Source organism: Haliotis cracherodii, unplaced genomic scaffold (genome assembly GCF_022045235.1).
Source record: "Haliotis cracherodii isolate W230 unplaced genomic scaffold, xgHalCrac1.p SCAF_8, whole genome shotgun sequence".
Taxonomy (NCBI): domain Eukaryota; kingdom Metazoa; phylum Mollusca; class Gastropoda; order Lepetellida; family Haliotidae; genus Haliotis; species Haliotis cracherodii.
The window spans coordinates 34,087,085-34,100,934 of NW_027266341.1; the positions used below are offsets into that span (position 1 = coordinate 34,087,085).

Here is a 13,850-nt window from a genome sequence, read left to right on the forward strand (position 1 = left end):
TTTACAAACTATTTCTTACATTATGATAATCACACATCTAATTACAAATTGAAATATACAATACACGAAGATTTATGTATAACATCAAATTATCATAGTTGATGAATTGAAGAGAGTATCATGAAATATTTACTCTAAATTTTTAATTTTTAAGGAATATGTTTACACACAAATACTTATAACGCAAGAGGGAGTATATTTGTTTGATGTATAATAATCCTATTTGTGGTATTTTGTCGTGGTTCATTGTGATCAAAGATGTGTTTCAACGATACAGACAGGTCACTAGATAAAGGACTCCATGTGGATTACCGTGTCCTGTGATGTTAGGGCTGTATAGAGTGATTCGTCAGTCTCTTATAACTCTTCCACTGAGATTCCTTTCATGTCAGATATACGAACACGATTATTCCTAAGATTTGTATTTTACTCCAGAAAAAAAATCACCTTTGTTCTATTTTAGTCTTTAAAAATGTAAAATTTGTCAGTTAATGGCTTGAACCAAGTCTATTGACCTCAGTTGTACAAAACCTTCATAACGAGCAGAGTTGTTGACAGAAAGTTATCCATTCCACACATGATTTACAGAATAATCTAATCCTATAACTCTGATTTCTTGACTGAATTGTTGTGTAAATAAAGCCATATTTCCATATCCAACTGTAACATGAGCATAAATCAGAGGTGATTGTACGATTCCCACAATATCATGATCATGTGGTTTGTTAATCACTACAAAATAGTTATAGTACCAGGTGTTCGCGTATCCTGCCCCTGTGGCACCCGTCACAAACACATGCAAAGGCAAGTCAATTGTTCACCTAAAAAACACGGGAAAACATGGTACAAGCACTGTATAGCATGGACTGTGAGAAGCAGCGTTGCGTTTACACGCAGTTGAATATGTGAAAAACACAATTTGTTTGCAAATATTCCTCATGGAATACTGAAATCTAGTTTGTGGTCCTTTAAACATATTGGGGGATTTGGGGGATAAAATTACTTCTGTCGTTATTTCAACAATTACTGAGCCAATGATTTCTATTTTCGTTGAATAGTCGCCTTTATTTGATGAAACTTTTAACAAGGACCCACGACACTACCTATTTTTTCATTATCTGTATTAAAAAACCGACTCTTCTTGATTCGGTAATGGAATCAAGTTGAGATGCAGTCTCGTAACTCCTACAGGAGATATGATGTAATCTCTGCTGTGAAAGTTGCACGAACAGTCATAACCAACATGCGGAATTCAACAATGACCCAAACAATCGTAGTTTCGTATTTTGGTGTAACGTCCCTATTTTATACACTTTTACTTGAAAATAATTAAACGGGTTTTTTTATTTTCAGTGATCCATTCATATACATTTATTTTTTATCTTTATTTTGCATTTTACGTCCGTTGGAATCTATTTCGGATAATCGAGACAGCTTATTCTCTCGCGTTGACGTTATATTTTTTCTGGGCGGTCGGGTAGCCTAGTGGTTAAAGCGTTCGCTCGTCACGCCGAAGACCCGGGTTCGATTCCCGACATAAGTACAATGTGTGAAGCCAATTTCTGGTGTCCCCCGCCGTGATATTGCTGGAATATTGCTAAAAGCGGCGTAAAACCATAACACTCACTACATTTTTTTCTAGAATCTTGACCCATTTTAAACTTACACACAAAACGTTTTGTCTATGTCTATGATAGAGCAATTGTAATTTTCAATGGGTGATACTCTAACCATTCGTAGGAATTAAACTGTCGGACAAAACAAAATATACGCTTGAAAATTGGATTTGACCAAAAAACACAAATCTTAGAAATACGTCACTAGAACAGTCGCCGAAACACTGCAAACTTAAGGTAAAAAACACAGATATGATACCCGTATCAAATACATCACCATCGACTATTAGTAACTATTTCTTGTTTGTTTCATTTTAGCAACCATCAGACATGGGTGTAAACTTTCTTTTGTCCGGCAGTTTAAAAAGAAAGGCAATAGTGTATTACTTGAAATGTAACAATTCGCACAATTTGAAAACTAAATAATTATTATATCAATATTCTGTGTCCAATTCCTGCACGTTTTGATATACTTTTAAACTGTATGAGACCCATTACCTACTGTATGTATTCATATACAGTTCACAATTCGTAATGTACGTATATCATGCAATGTTTTTAGACAATGTAGATTAAATTAACATGTGATAGTCTCTCTCTCTCTCCCAAATGTTTCAACCCATGTGTGTAATGGACTGATGGCCTCCTTGCGTTTCTTGAATACACTTCTTCAATGTGTGTGAGTTCCATTTCTTTAATATATGTGTGTGAGTTCCATTTCTTTAATATATGTGTGCGAGTTCCATTTCTTTAATATATGTGTGCGAGTTCCATTTCTTTAATATATGTGTGCGAGTTCCATTTCTTTAATATATGTGTGCGAGTTCCATTTCTTTAATATATGTGTGCGAGTTCCATTTCTTTAATATATGTGTGTGAGTTCCATTTCTTTAATATATGTGTGTGAGTTCCATAATAAATGGTATGTATGTGTGAGCGAAAATATGAAACCAATATGTTTTGGTAGCTACGGGTGAGACGTAAAAGACTTGTAGCTATATATAATCTCTATAACGGTATTTTTCAAATCACTTTGAATAATTACCGTTACAGACAGGTCCGCACAGACCTCCTACGTCACATTCTATTCAGTCCGACGTTAGCTGTACTCTAAAAATGATACTCACTGGGCGCTTGTTCCCTGTGGAGCTATCTATCCTTGTCACTAAACGTTTTGATGTAAAAAGTGGTGTTTGGATACTTGAATATTCCATCAATCTGTGTCAAGAGACGGCAGTTGCATCTACAATCTACTCACGTAATAAATAAAAAATGTACTATTAATAATTAACTATTTTATAATGTGGTACAATACCCACACGTCAATAGCGTACTCTAAAAAGCATATTATTCCTTATCAAATGGGTACATATCATTAGACTCTTGAACCATGGTAACCAAATAAATTGTTTGGTTTTAACACTATATTGCCGTTTTCGCCCAAGGAATTTTTTTGCCGGATTATCGAGAATGATAATTCTCTGGCATTGACGTTTTATGTTTAGATCAAAAATCTGATAAAAAAAACCTTCCAATTCTGAAGAGTTTTTTTCCAGGGAAGAACATATCTGTTAAACAGCACGAAGGTTTTTTGGGATATTTTAAATATCTAAATAAATCAAAGAATGACAAATAAATCCAGGTAGAGATCAATTGTTTTATCATGATTTGCAGTGAGAGAACGCATAACATACAAATATAGGCCTCAAAACATACAAAAATATGTAAAATTCATACACAGTATTGTAAATTCACAGGATGTCGCTAGCTAGGAACTTACAAAATCAGGCGACAAAACACAGGCTCGCAGACAACACAAATCACAATTACGACACATGCCAATTCAGACTTTTCCCAATAAAATGGCAAAGCATATTTTGATAGAAACAATCTTGTTTATAAGAATTTGCCATTTTCGGACTCATTCTAAATTCGTTGTACGGAAAACGCATTTAAACATGGCTTCTATTTTAACATGTTCGTTATTGCATGCGACCCTGTGTAGTAAAACTTGCCACAAAATTGTGAAAAAATAACTTAAAAAATGACAACGCAAATATAACACTAAAGCAGCACGATGGTGTTGAAGATGAAATTGCATAATGTCTGTCGGAATTCCTCACATGCACCTAAGGAAGCCATAGAAATTAGTCTGCGACTAATGTAATGGAATTTGGTCTATCTCCCCACAGCCGTCGATGCGGTAAATATTTTATGAAGTTGTTTAACCACGCCGTTGTTGAGCAGGGAGACGTATGTTGAAATCGTCATCTGTTTGTGATCTCGCGTCGGACACGTAATATCGATTACAAGTTGAATCGACTCGTGAAAATATTGGTCAGCAAAAGCATATAAAGGTTCAAAGAAATACACGAAAGAATTGATTAGTAATCGGTGTTTAAGTATGGCTGAGGGTACAACATCGATTGTATTCGGTTAGGACGCGCAGATGGCCTTGGTGCCACAATGAACAAAAGGTCAAAACTTTGATAATAACAACGGTGATAAAACGAGGACAATTACTAAACGTGTATGTCGGGTTACCGATCCCCGAGAGAGAAATCTAGCTAGGGTGGCTCCGGCTTGTTCTCACATCACCGCCAGGTTTCATAGCCGGGTGCGTCGAGCAAATATCACCCCCGTAATTATGCACTCAATGTCCCCCAAGCACAACACATCGCCTGAGTATGGCCTATCAGATGTCCGTTTATAGCCATTTTAACAAAACGTAATTGATACAATCAATTGTAATATGGCTTTAAGGGGTTTCCAATTGCTTTTAAACATATGTCAGTACATAAGACCGCGTTTACTAATGCCTTTGTTTCGAATTTCTATTTTTTCTCTCATAAAAATGTGTTAAAACATTTTGTAAAATAACCAAAATGGAAAAAGTGAAAATTGTCAATATAACTCAGCTGTTCATTGAATACCAGTTCGGTTTTAACGTTACGTTAGATTTGTTGTAGATGACAGTACCGTAAATACGATCTCCCTGACCAGAAGGGCTAGTATGATCCCTTTAATACTAATAATACTGGGAAACAACGCTAATGATGGTCTTACCGAATGCTAAGCGGCTTACGATTCTAGAGCTTAGCGCGACTCCTAACTCGAAGGGTATTCCCCTGTGAACTGTCAGAAACAAGACCTGGCCATTTTTGAGCAATGTTTTCACATGCATTGATGTTGGGGGTCGGAAACCCGTACATCAGATTTATTCGTCTTTTTAACAATGTGTAAATGTGTAAGTCGGGACATGTTTAGTATAAAATATGCTTTCCGAATTGAAACATTAATATAATTTGAAATTAAACTTAATACAAAATCAAATTTTTCAAACCCAATAAATTTACTTTTCAGAAAGGCAGCATAATGCTGACAAGGAATACATTTTAAATGAATTGACATAGGACTGTTAACTGGATCAGTTTCAACGTTGCGGAAACGACGATAAAAATATTAACTGACGCCAATTCAGATAGGCCATGAGCAGTTGCGGTCTGGTGAGGGATTGATTGATAATGTATGGTTGTTAATTTCAACTACATCGTCATCGACCGGGAGACGCTTTACTGTCTTAGGACACGTGGGAATGATGGAAATATGATTTTAAAAATCCACAAACATATATACTTCATGGCTTCCTGAGATACACGTTCTACAAACAGAAAACAAAAATGGCGTCACTGTTTCTAGATAGGAGGTCTCGGTATTGCGTTTCAATGGCAGTGACGCATTGGATTTAGAATGCTTTGAAATTCAGAATGATTTTTGTTCGCTTGTAAGAACATGGCTTATAGATGTCCATATATGAAAACTGAATAAACCGACAAAATAACACAGAAAAAGCATACATTTGTAAAAATGCAGTGATGCAGTGAATATTGAGTCTATACATAAGTAATATGCCGCATGGTGGTTCTGTTGGGGTACCAACCTTCAAAAAGTCCTCGTGAGAAACAGTTCACAAATAAATTTCTCAAACATAAATAATAATTTATAGTACAAAATCAACAGTGTCAACACTCATACTTACGTAGTATATATACATCAAGCTCGGACCAGAATAGTTCAAAAAACGAGAATCCCAAACGATTCTCGTCAGTATTGTCACAAAAGCACTCGCCGTTTCTCACTGTGCGCTTTTTTGCCGTTTGCACAAGCGAGAGCGTTTAGCTGTCCTGAGAAACACATTGCACATGAACCTAGGGCAGTGCCTCCCCACAGCCTTGCCCCACCGACCGCTAGTCCTGGGGTCGGGGAGAACAGGGGTGGGGTGGCGCTCCGAATGGTGAGTATTGCCTAGTCCCTGCCTCTGAAATTGAGTTCAGTGATGAACAAGGCCTCCCGCGGAGAACTTCATTCGTTTCTGTTTCTGTCTTTGATTACAAAACCACACACGAACAACGTTTTTCTTCAAATCTAACTTCTCAGCAATCTGAGCGATTTTTTCCCCTGAAGGCCTTGGCTGAACAGCGAAGTACGCCTCGAGGGATCTTTTCTCGGGTGCGGCAATTGACGTACGCTTCCGCTTTTTGTCGGCACCACCCATCATCTCCCCCTCAGCTTTTCTATCCCGGGCTGCCTTCTCGGCCTCTTCTAGCCACGCCTGAAGAATGGGCTTGAGAGCGATCATGTTATTGTGGCTTAGGGTAAGAGATTCGAACCGGCAAATCGTGCTTTGGCTCAAACACCCCACCCCCGGGATCTTCAAGTTGGCCAAAGCTGACCCCACGTCAGCCTGAGTGACACCCAGCTTTATTCTTCTCTGTTTGAATCTCTCGGCAAACGCTTCAAGTTCCCGAGGGTCACAGTCAGTGTCGTGCACGGGGTGGTGCATAGCGGCATGGTGGGACGTGAGGCCGGGGTGGGTGTTCATGCTGTTGGGGTGGGTGTACACCGGGGGGTACATCTGGTGTGTGTGGGAGTGAGAGCTGACCACGTGGTTGTTATGGTGATGATGCTCCTGCATGGAGACGGGGCCCAGGGTCATTCCGGGTGGGTTGCCGGTCAGCTGGTCCAGCATGGAATCTCCGGATCCGAACGGGGTGGTGTGCGCGTGCATAGACATCTGAGGTCGTGAGGAGGTCATCTGGTGGGGTGCCAGATCTGGGGTGTGTCCGTACAAGCCATCCGATTTCATCAACTGGGCTGACGGACACTTGGGGATATCCACGGCGGCCAAGGCCTCCGCCCTCGCCAACAAGCCATCATCCAAGCCTCCAAAGAAATTGCCCTAAAACACATAAGAAAAAAGCAATGCATCAACCCGTCGTTAGTGGACGACCATCATCAATAACATCTGCTGTCGGGGAGCGCGGACTAAATGATCGCCTCACGTTCCCTTTCGCAAAGATAAACTCACTTCATAAAATATGAAACATGGCAAATAATGACGAAAGGAATAGAATAGCTAATAAAGGTGATTAACAAGAACAAGCATACCGTGTTGCAGGCAAGACCTGTACGTACCGTGGAACCAGTCATGCATCGCATACGTTCCGGGGGTCGATAGGGAGGGGAGTATCTCCCCGTGGGGAGGGAGCCGTGGCTGAGAGACGGGGACAGGCCCACCGTCGAGTGCTGCTTGCCGTTCATGAGTAAAGAGGGAACGAACGGGGACCTGAACGACACCGGTCACTTTTCGCCCTCCTCCGTCTCCAGCCTATCAGCGACTCGGCTTAGCAAGCACACCGCCAATATCGACTGAGATACCGCCTGTCTCTACCCTTACGCCGTCAGAATGGGAAAATGGCAGTGGACAAGAAACGAATATTGCTTTGTATTGAATGCCATAGAATGCCTCTGCACCTGTCCGTGTGCACGGTAGTCACGTGGGTACCCAGCACGCATGCCCAATAAGTAATTAAGCATGATCAACAGAAATTTCCCACTGCTCATTTTCTGTTTGATTATGCTATAAGAAAGTACGGACCAGTTTGCGGCTTTGCTGGGTATGAAAAAACACCACCATTCCCTCATTCACGATTCGGTTTAAAAATTACCCAAACCAATCAGACCATATTTGATTCTCGGTGGCCTTTGATCTCACGGCCTGGGACAACTGGATATTTCTCTAACACGGGATTTTGTGTGTTACAATGGCGTCTTGCTAACTAGACATATAAAATATTGAAGAATCGTTTTGTCTCTCTAATTAATGTTAGGAAAGATCTTTGATGCTGTTCGCACGAGATTTAACTAATTTCAACTTAAAGAATTTCCCACGTTGCTGAAGCTGTTTTCATTTACGTATTTATTATTTATCTTTTATTTTTTTAATTTAAACCAACTGGTGTATTTGAAACTATAGTTATTTATTCACACAGACTGAAACTTAATAAATCAAATATTATCAAATGTATTTCATCGATTTGATTTAAATCTGGGATCATACTAAACATAAGCACACGCTATTAATTTACTTTAAAGCGATTGTTGTTCTATAATTGATATATATTTTATATAAGATTACATAAATGTAACAGTTCCTTTTTACATATTTTTTTTATCTCATGTTTGAAAAAACTGTAGTAACTGCATTATGTCCTCAAGGGTTTCACAGAGAAAACCATGAGTGGAATAGAACTCGTGACTTCAGTGTGTCAATAGACACTTTGACCATTTGACTGGCGTATCTGCTTCAACCCCTGGTGTAGACAAAAATAAACAGAAAACTATTCAGACGCCAATTATCTCTATAGCTGCTTGTTAATAGTTCATATTCTTATTAGTTCGACAATCCCACCCAGTAAACAAAAGACAGTTCGTTAACGGAAAACGGTACTAAAAGTGTTAGGCGCAGAAGGCGGGATGAGGATGTTCCATGGAAGGACCACGACTTCACATCGTGGAACAAAGCGATGATTAGTCCGTCAAATGGTCCGCATAGATCAGATATCAAACACGACAGGAACATATCAAGGGGCTGGATCAGATGGTGTTAAGCTACTAACAGGTCGCATTAACCGTATTAAGATATAATTTGCATGTATATATCAGGTTAACAGTGCACGTGTTGGGCGCACTGGATTTCACATCCGATACAGACACTGATTGACGTGAAATATATCACACATGTCATCCGCTCTACGATCAGCTGTACGTTGATGAAAAAGAAGCTAATTCCTGAATTAATACGAACGCATTAATGTCACATCGTTTGACATTATTATTATTTTCCTTCCAAATCTAATGCATCCCCTGAGTTATCTTAATAATTCACAAATCACCGAAAAAAGTAGAACAGTTGTCATGTTCGGAAATAAATATTGCACGTGGAACGCCAATCACTGAGGACAAGCATCAGTTTTGAACGTTTGAATAATTTACAACAATGGAAAGGGCACGTTAATATTCATAAGTTAAGAGTGGAGTTGTAATGTACAATTTGGTATTGTATATATTATACTAAACAATCAACACTGAACATCTCCTTGTGAAATGAACATAAATATTTGAGACGGTCTCTCTGACAAGGATAGTTACTTACAACGCTTGACGCGACGAAGATATCCTGCCTTGGTAGATCCATACCGTTTCCTACCGTTAAGCGCAGAGCAATGAAATGTGTTTCAAATTAATACTTTATATACCAAGGGGATAAGTCATCGGCAAGTCAATTACACCTAATGAATATTGAGAGTTGTTTTGTGATGGTATGGCCACTGAAATGGAACACCGACGGCATGAAATGTACAATAGTTCCTGAAAGTCAAGACAGCACGATGACATTGACGACGTCTTCTGCATTGTCTCTTACGTTGCCAACCGTGACAAACGTGCAGGTGTGGCGTTTGCGAGGGTTGACGGGAGGGGGGCACATCTCAGGGGTATAGAAAAGTATCGCTTTGTTGATTACAAATCCAAAGGCAAGACTTGGAACAATTTGGAAAGACACATGGGATTTGACAAGATGTAAACATGTCGTTGTTTTGTGTAGTTTTGTTTGGTCTGTTGGTCGCGCTTCTTCCTTTACAAACACACGGATCAATTGAGTCGTGGTCAGACAAAACGATCGCGACAATGATACAGGTTAATAGTCTTGTGAATGACTGAGGAACTTTAAATAAATAATGGGATTTTATTTGATATCTTTTTCTACATAATTAGCAAAGTAGCCCGCTACGAAAGTGGTTTTACACTTGCATTGACCGTATTGCACGTTTCATAACACAGACCACGTTTTACTTTGAAATGACATAAATATTTTAAGCTCTATTTTAAGAACTACAATATCACATTGAAATTACAATTTATAAAAATGAAACATGTTTCATTTTTTAAGTATTGCATAGATGGCACCTGTTTTGTTTTTTTATTTCGCTGGGGTTGGGGGTTGGGGGTGGGGATGGATGAGACTCTGAGACTTAAGGTAATAATGTAGATGTTTCTCGTATGACTGACTGGGGAACTGAATGAATAATGAATAATATACGATGTCAGATTATCATCACCGTGTAGATTAACTCAACAGCTAACAAACGAATACTTATAAAAAACAGAAGCTACACCACTCCAGAATAATCCTTTGATGGTTCATTAGAAAAACACACACAAAGATTTAGAGGAATTCAAACGCTTTTTATATCTATCCTTTCGTACAAATGCACCGAGTGACCCGTACAAAAAAGACATACCCTACTACTCTACCTCCCCCATCCCCAAATACCTATACCCAACCCCCTTCACATAGGACACCCTAGCGTGAAGTGTAAAACACTCCTATCCCTCACGGAACAATTGTAACGTTGCGGCTTTGCGGACAAGTTTCACTGTCGCCGGGATTCAATACCTATTATTTATTTATCGCGGACTGAAGATTTGTTCTTGACTGGCGCTCATGTGGACGAGCAGAATTAGCTATGTAACCGACATATCAATAAACAATGTCATTGTGTCGCTTGTCAATTACAGGGAAATCTACATGAAATACAACCAGTTTGTCTGCGTCGTGAATAAATAAAGTCCTTAAACGGAAATCTTTTAATCTGTAATGTTTGCTTTGATTAATTTTCTGCTTGCAGGTTTGTCATGGTATTCTTATACAAATTGATAGTTACTAAAACATACGTTTTATTCGTAATATATTAGACAAGAAGTTTTTTTTTACAATTTTTCCGGAATTTCTAAACATGAAAATTCGAATAAAATACAAACAGTTTTGCTTTAAAATTCGGATTTTATCTGCTGCGACTTTTGTAGTTGTGTGTTAAATCAGTACTAATAAAGAGATATTTATTAACATAAATACATTACTTGAAAACAATGCTAGAAACAATATGTTGGCTATTCTCACGATTTATGTGAGAACGTAAAGACATTATTGAAATTACTGGTAATGAAAATCAGAAAATATGAAAATGTATTGTCTCGGAGGTCCGTAATAAGCTTTGAAAATGCGGACGAAATTCATTGGGCCTAGATACAATTACTATAAAAGATCCCTAACAGGAAATTGTGCGGTCTGTTTGACACAATCGTTTCGACACGCCGAGTCATTATGTAATTAATTATGGTGATATTTCAGAAATATCAAAACTAGTAATTACTTCCGAGTAGAGTTGTCCTGACGGTCGACACTTAATTCACAACACACGTGTACTCGCGCGCCGGGGCCAAGTCTCTCCCAAGAGCTAACGCTTGCAACAGGAAATCCACGGAAAGATCCGAGGGGTACCATATGGAGAGAGGAAATCCCACACTTCAAGCCATGTTTACAAGCATTGTCAAGCCGGGCATGCACGTGCAAATCAAGCGTCGGTAGCGCGTGCGCAACGATTCATTGACTTTGTTTAAAAACACGGCCTTCCGTCTCCATCCATGATATATCCCATCTAACTAATTATTTTCATGGCAGTATATTAATCCATTTAGGTTGTCGGTAGATAAAAGCGAAGAGCTCTTTCCTTAATGTGAAAACACACGTTTCATAGAAACGAAAACAAAACTGGAAAACCTGAAGGCATCGCAAAGCAGAGAAAGAGGCTGTCTTTTATGAGTATCGAGGAGCTGGCCGTTACAATAGCATAATTAGATTCAAATGTCAAAAACGTACTCCGGTGGGACGAAACGCATTTTCTAATTGAGGAGGGTCCCCCATAGGAGACGTAAGCCCAAATGCCACACACAATCGTATTTGATGTGTAACCTCCCTAGACAATACGAAAGGTTACCCGACTTGTCAGCAATAGCTAAGAAAAATATTACGAACGTCGAACAAAATTGACAAAGACAGTTTGCCAACAGACTATAGTTGTATCTTTTAAGAAGAAATCTTCCTGATCTGCAATGTAAATATGACAGCAATGCATCACCCACTCTGCCCTCGTAATGTTCACACAAAACCGTTTATATGAGATTATCGCCCTGTGAAAAAGATTGAAGTTGGTGCGAATCCGAATCAATAAAATTATCGGCAATCAATAGGAAACACTGAGTCAACAGGAAAGAGATAACACGTTTTTTTGTACGATTGTTTGCATAGCAAACAGAACTTTCATCCCTGAGTGAGTGAGTGAAATGTTACGCAGCTTTGATCATATTTGCGACATTATCACGAGGGTTTACCCATTAATGGCTATCACAGATCGTACCCGTATTGAGAATCGAATCGTCGGATGGGTGAACACGCCATCCTCTCCACTCACCCAACGGCAGAGTTTACCGTCGAGATGTCGTTAACGCTTATGCCGGAAAGATGTTCTTTGAGAAATGGCGCACTCGCTTGTCTGAGACGTATTAATTCGTTAATGTCATGATTAGCCGTCAAAGCAATCTTGTAAATCTCTTACCACGACTGAATGATTTACTAAATTGAATGCTTTACTCTAAGCATCCACATATCAGACAAAAAACCCACCATCATTAACAATATATTAACAACGATTTCTGTGCTTTTAAATCATATTAATAATGACTAAACCAGTAACCTGTCATTACAATTTATCTAAAACATGGATAGCATTTCTAAAACTTAAATTTAGAAAACGTGTTATTTATAACATGCATCTGTCAGTACTCAATAACAGACCCATTATACCTAAATTAATCGTTTTCAAGTGAATGGGAATTTTCCATGTGACTGCGAGTGCTATGTACACCCCGAACAAAGCACATTAACGGGTTGGTAAAAAGGTAAAATGTTTGACCACCTAGTCAATTAATATTGATTATGATAGTCATAATCGAACTAAAAGCTATAAAAGGGGGCCTCAATGATATCATTTGTTATCATTTTTTGGACCAGTGAGCCCAAATCACGCAGACAATCTGTACAGGATATTGCCAGCGTTATATCATGGACTATAGCTCCTTCTGTGTGTTCTTTTCTGATCATGTGTATCCTTCGTTCAAACAGTTTCTACCGCATGTTAAACAAGTGATACTTAACATCGCACATCGTACCAAGGCGAGCTGGAAAATGGCCTCAGCCTGCTGCTGTAAGCAATTAAGGAATATTGTGTGTATTGACGTGATACAGAAGGTTACAGTCAACTGCGAACCCTTCTAACGATACCCGTGCCTCTCAAAAAATGATCGGCATCTAAATAAACAAAACTCGCTTTACTTAATGCACGGAGCGAATACAAGGCGTTTAACGTTCGGAAGTGGCCCCGTGAGTCCAATAAGGGTTTCATTACAATGGCGCGTATGCACAAGAATTTTTATATTAAACATGTTTACCTTAACTTTGTCAATAAATACTTCCCTTGTGTGTCTCAAATCAAACAAAGGCCACGAACGATTAGCAGTGTTTAAATTGTAATTAAAGGGTCGGGGAAACCGCGGATCGAAAACGAGGCTCGATCGATGCACGTGCGTTGTGAAAGAAAAGATGGCGCGGGAAAGACACCATCTGCACGTGCTCTAGGTATGGGTCACCTTGCAAGGCAGGTAACACAGTTAGAGCATGGTCGCTGCTCATGGCAGTTGCTATCTTTGTTTACTTATGTATTATTTTTTTCTGGAGAATCAACAATAGTCCCGACAAGACTCAGAGTAAAGCATGCTTCATTGGGATACACCTGCAATTTGTGTACGTCAATGGTACGGATATATAGAATTTTCATATTCTATGTATAAACTGTTTGAATAAAGATTGTAGTGATTATTTTAACATAGCGTATTTAATACTTTTGTGATCGTGCGTTATTATATATCTATATCCAGTGAAATATTTGTGATGAACAGGTAAACTTATATATATTTGTTTAGCTACTTGTAAAAAGA

At 38.9% G+C, this 13,850-nt stretch overlaps 1 protein-coding gene across 3 annotated transcripts in view; it reads right to left on the reverse strand.

Annotated features, from left to right (window-relative positions):
• Positions 1–3,321: 3,321 nt before the first annotated feature.
• Positions 3,322–13,850, reverse strand: part of LOC139449591 (POU domain, class 4, transcription factor 3-like) — a 90,571-nt gene continuing 80,042 nt past the window's right edge. For all 3 annotated transcript variants that reach the window (XM_071231054.1, XM_071231056.1, XM_071231055.1), the window contains one exon: positions 3,322–6,855. In XM_071231054.1, the coding sequence (XP_071087155.1) occupies positions 5,947–6,855 (909 nt within the window). In that variant the 3' untranslated portion in view covers positions 3,322–5,946. The remainder of the gene's footprint in view (positions 6,856–13,850) is intronic.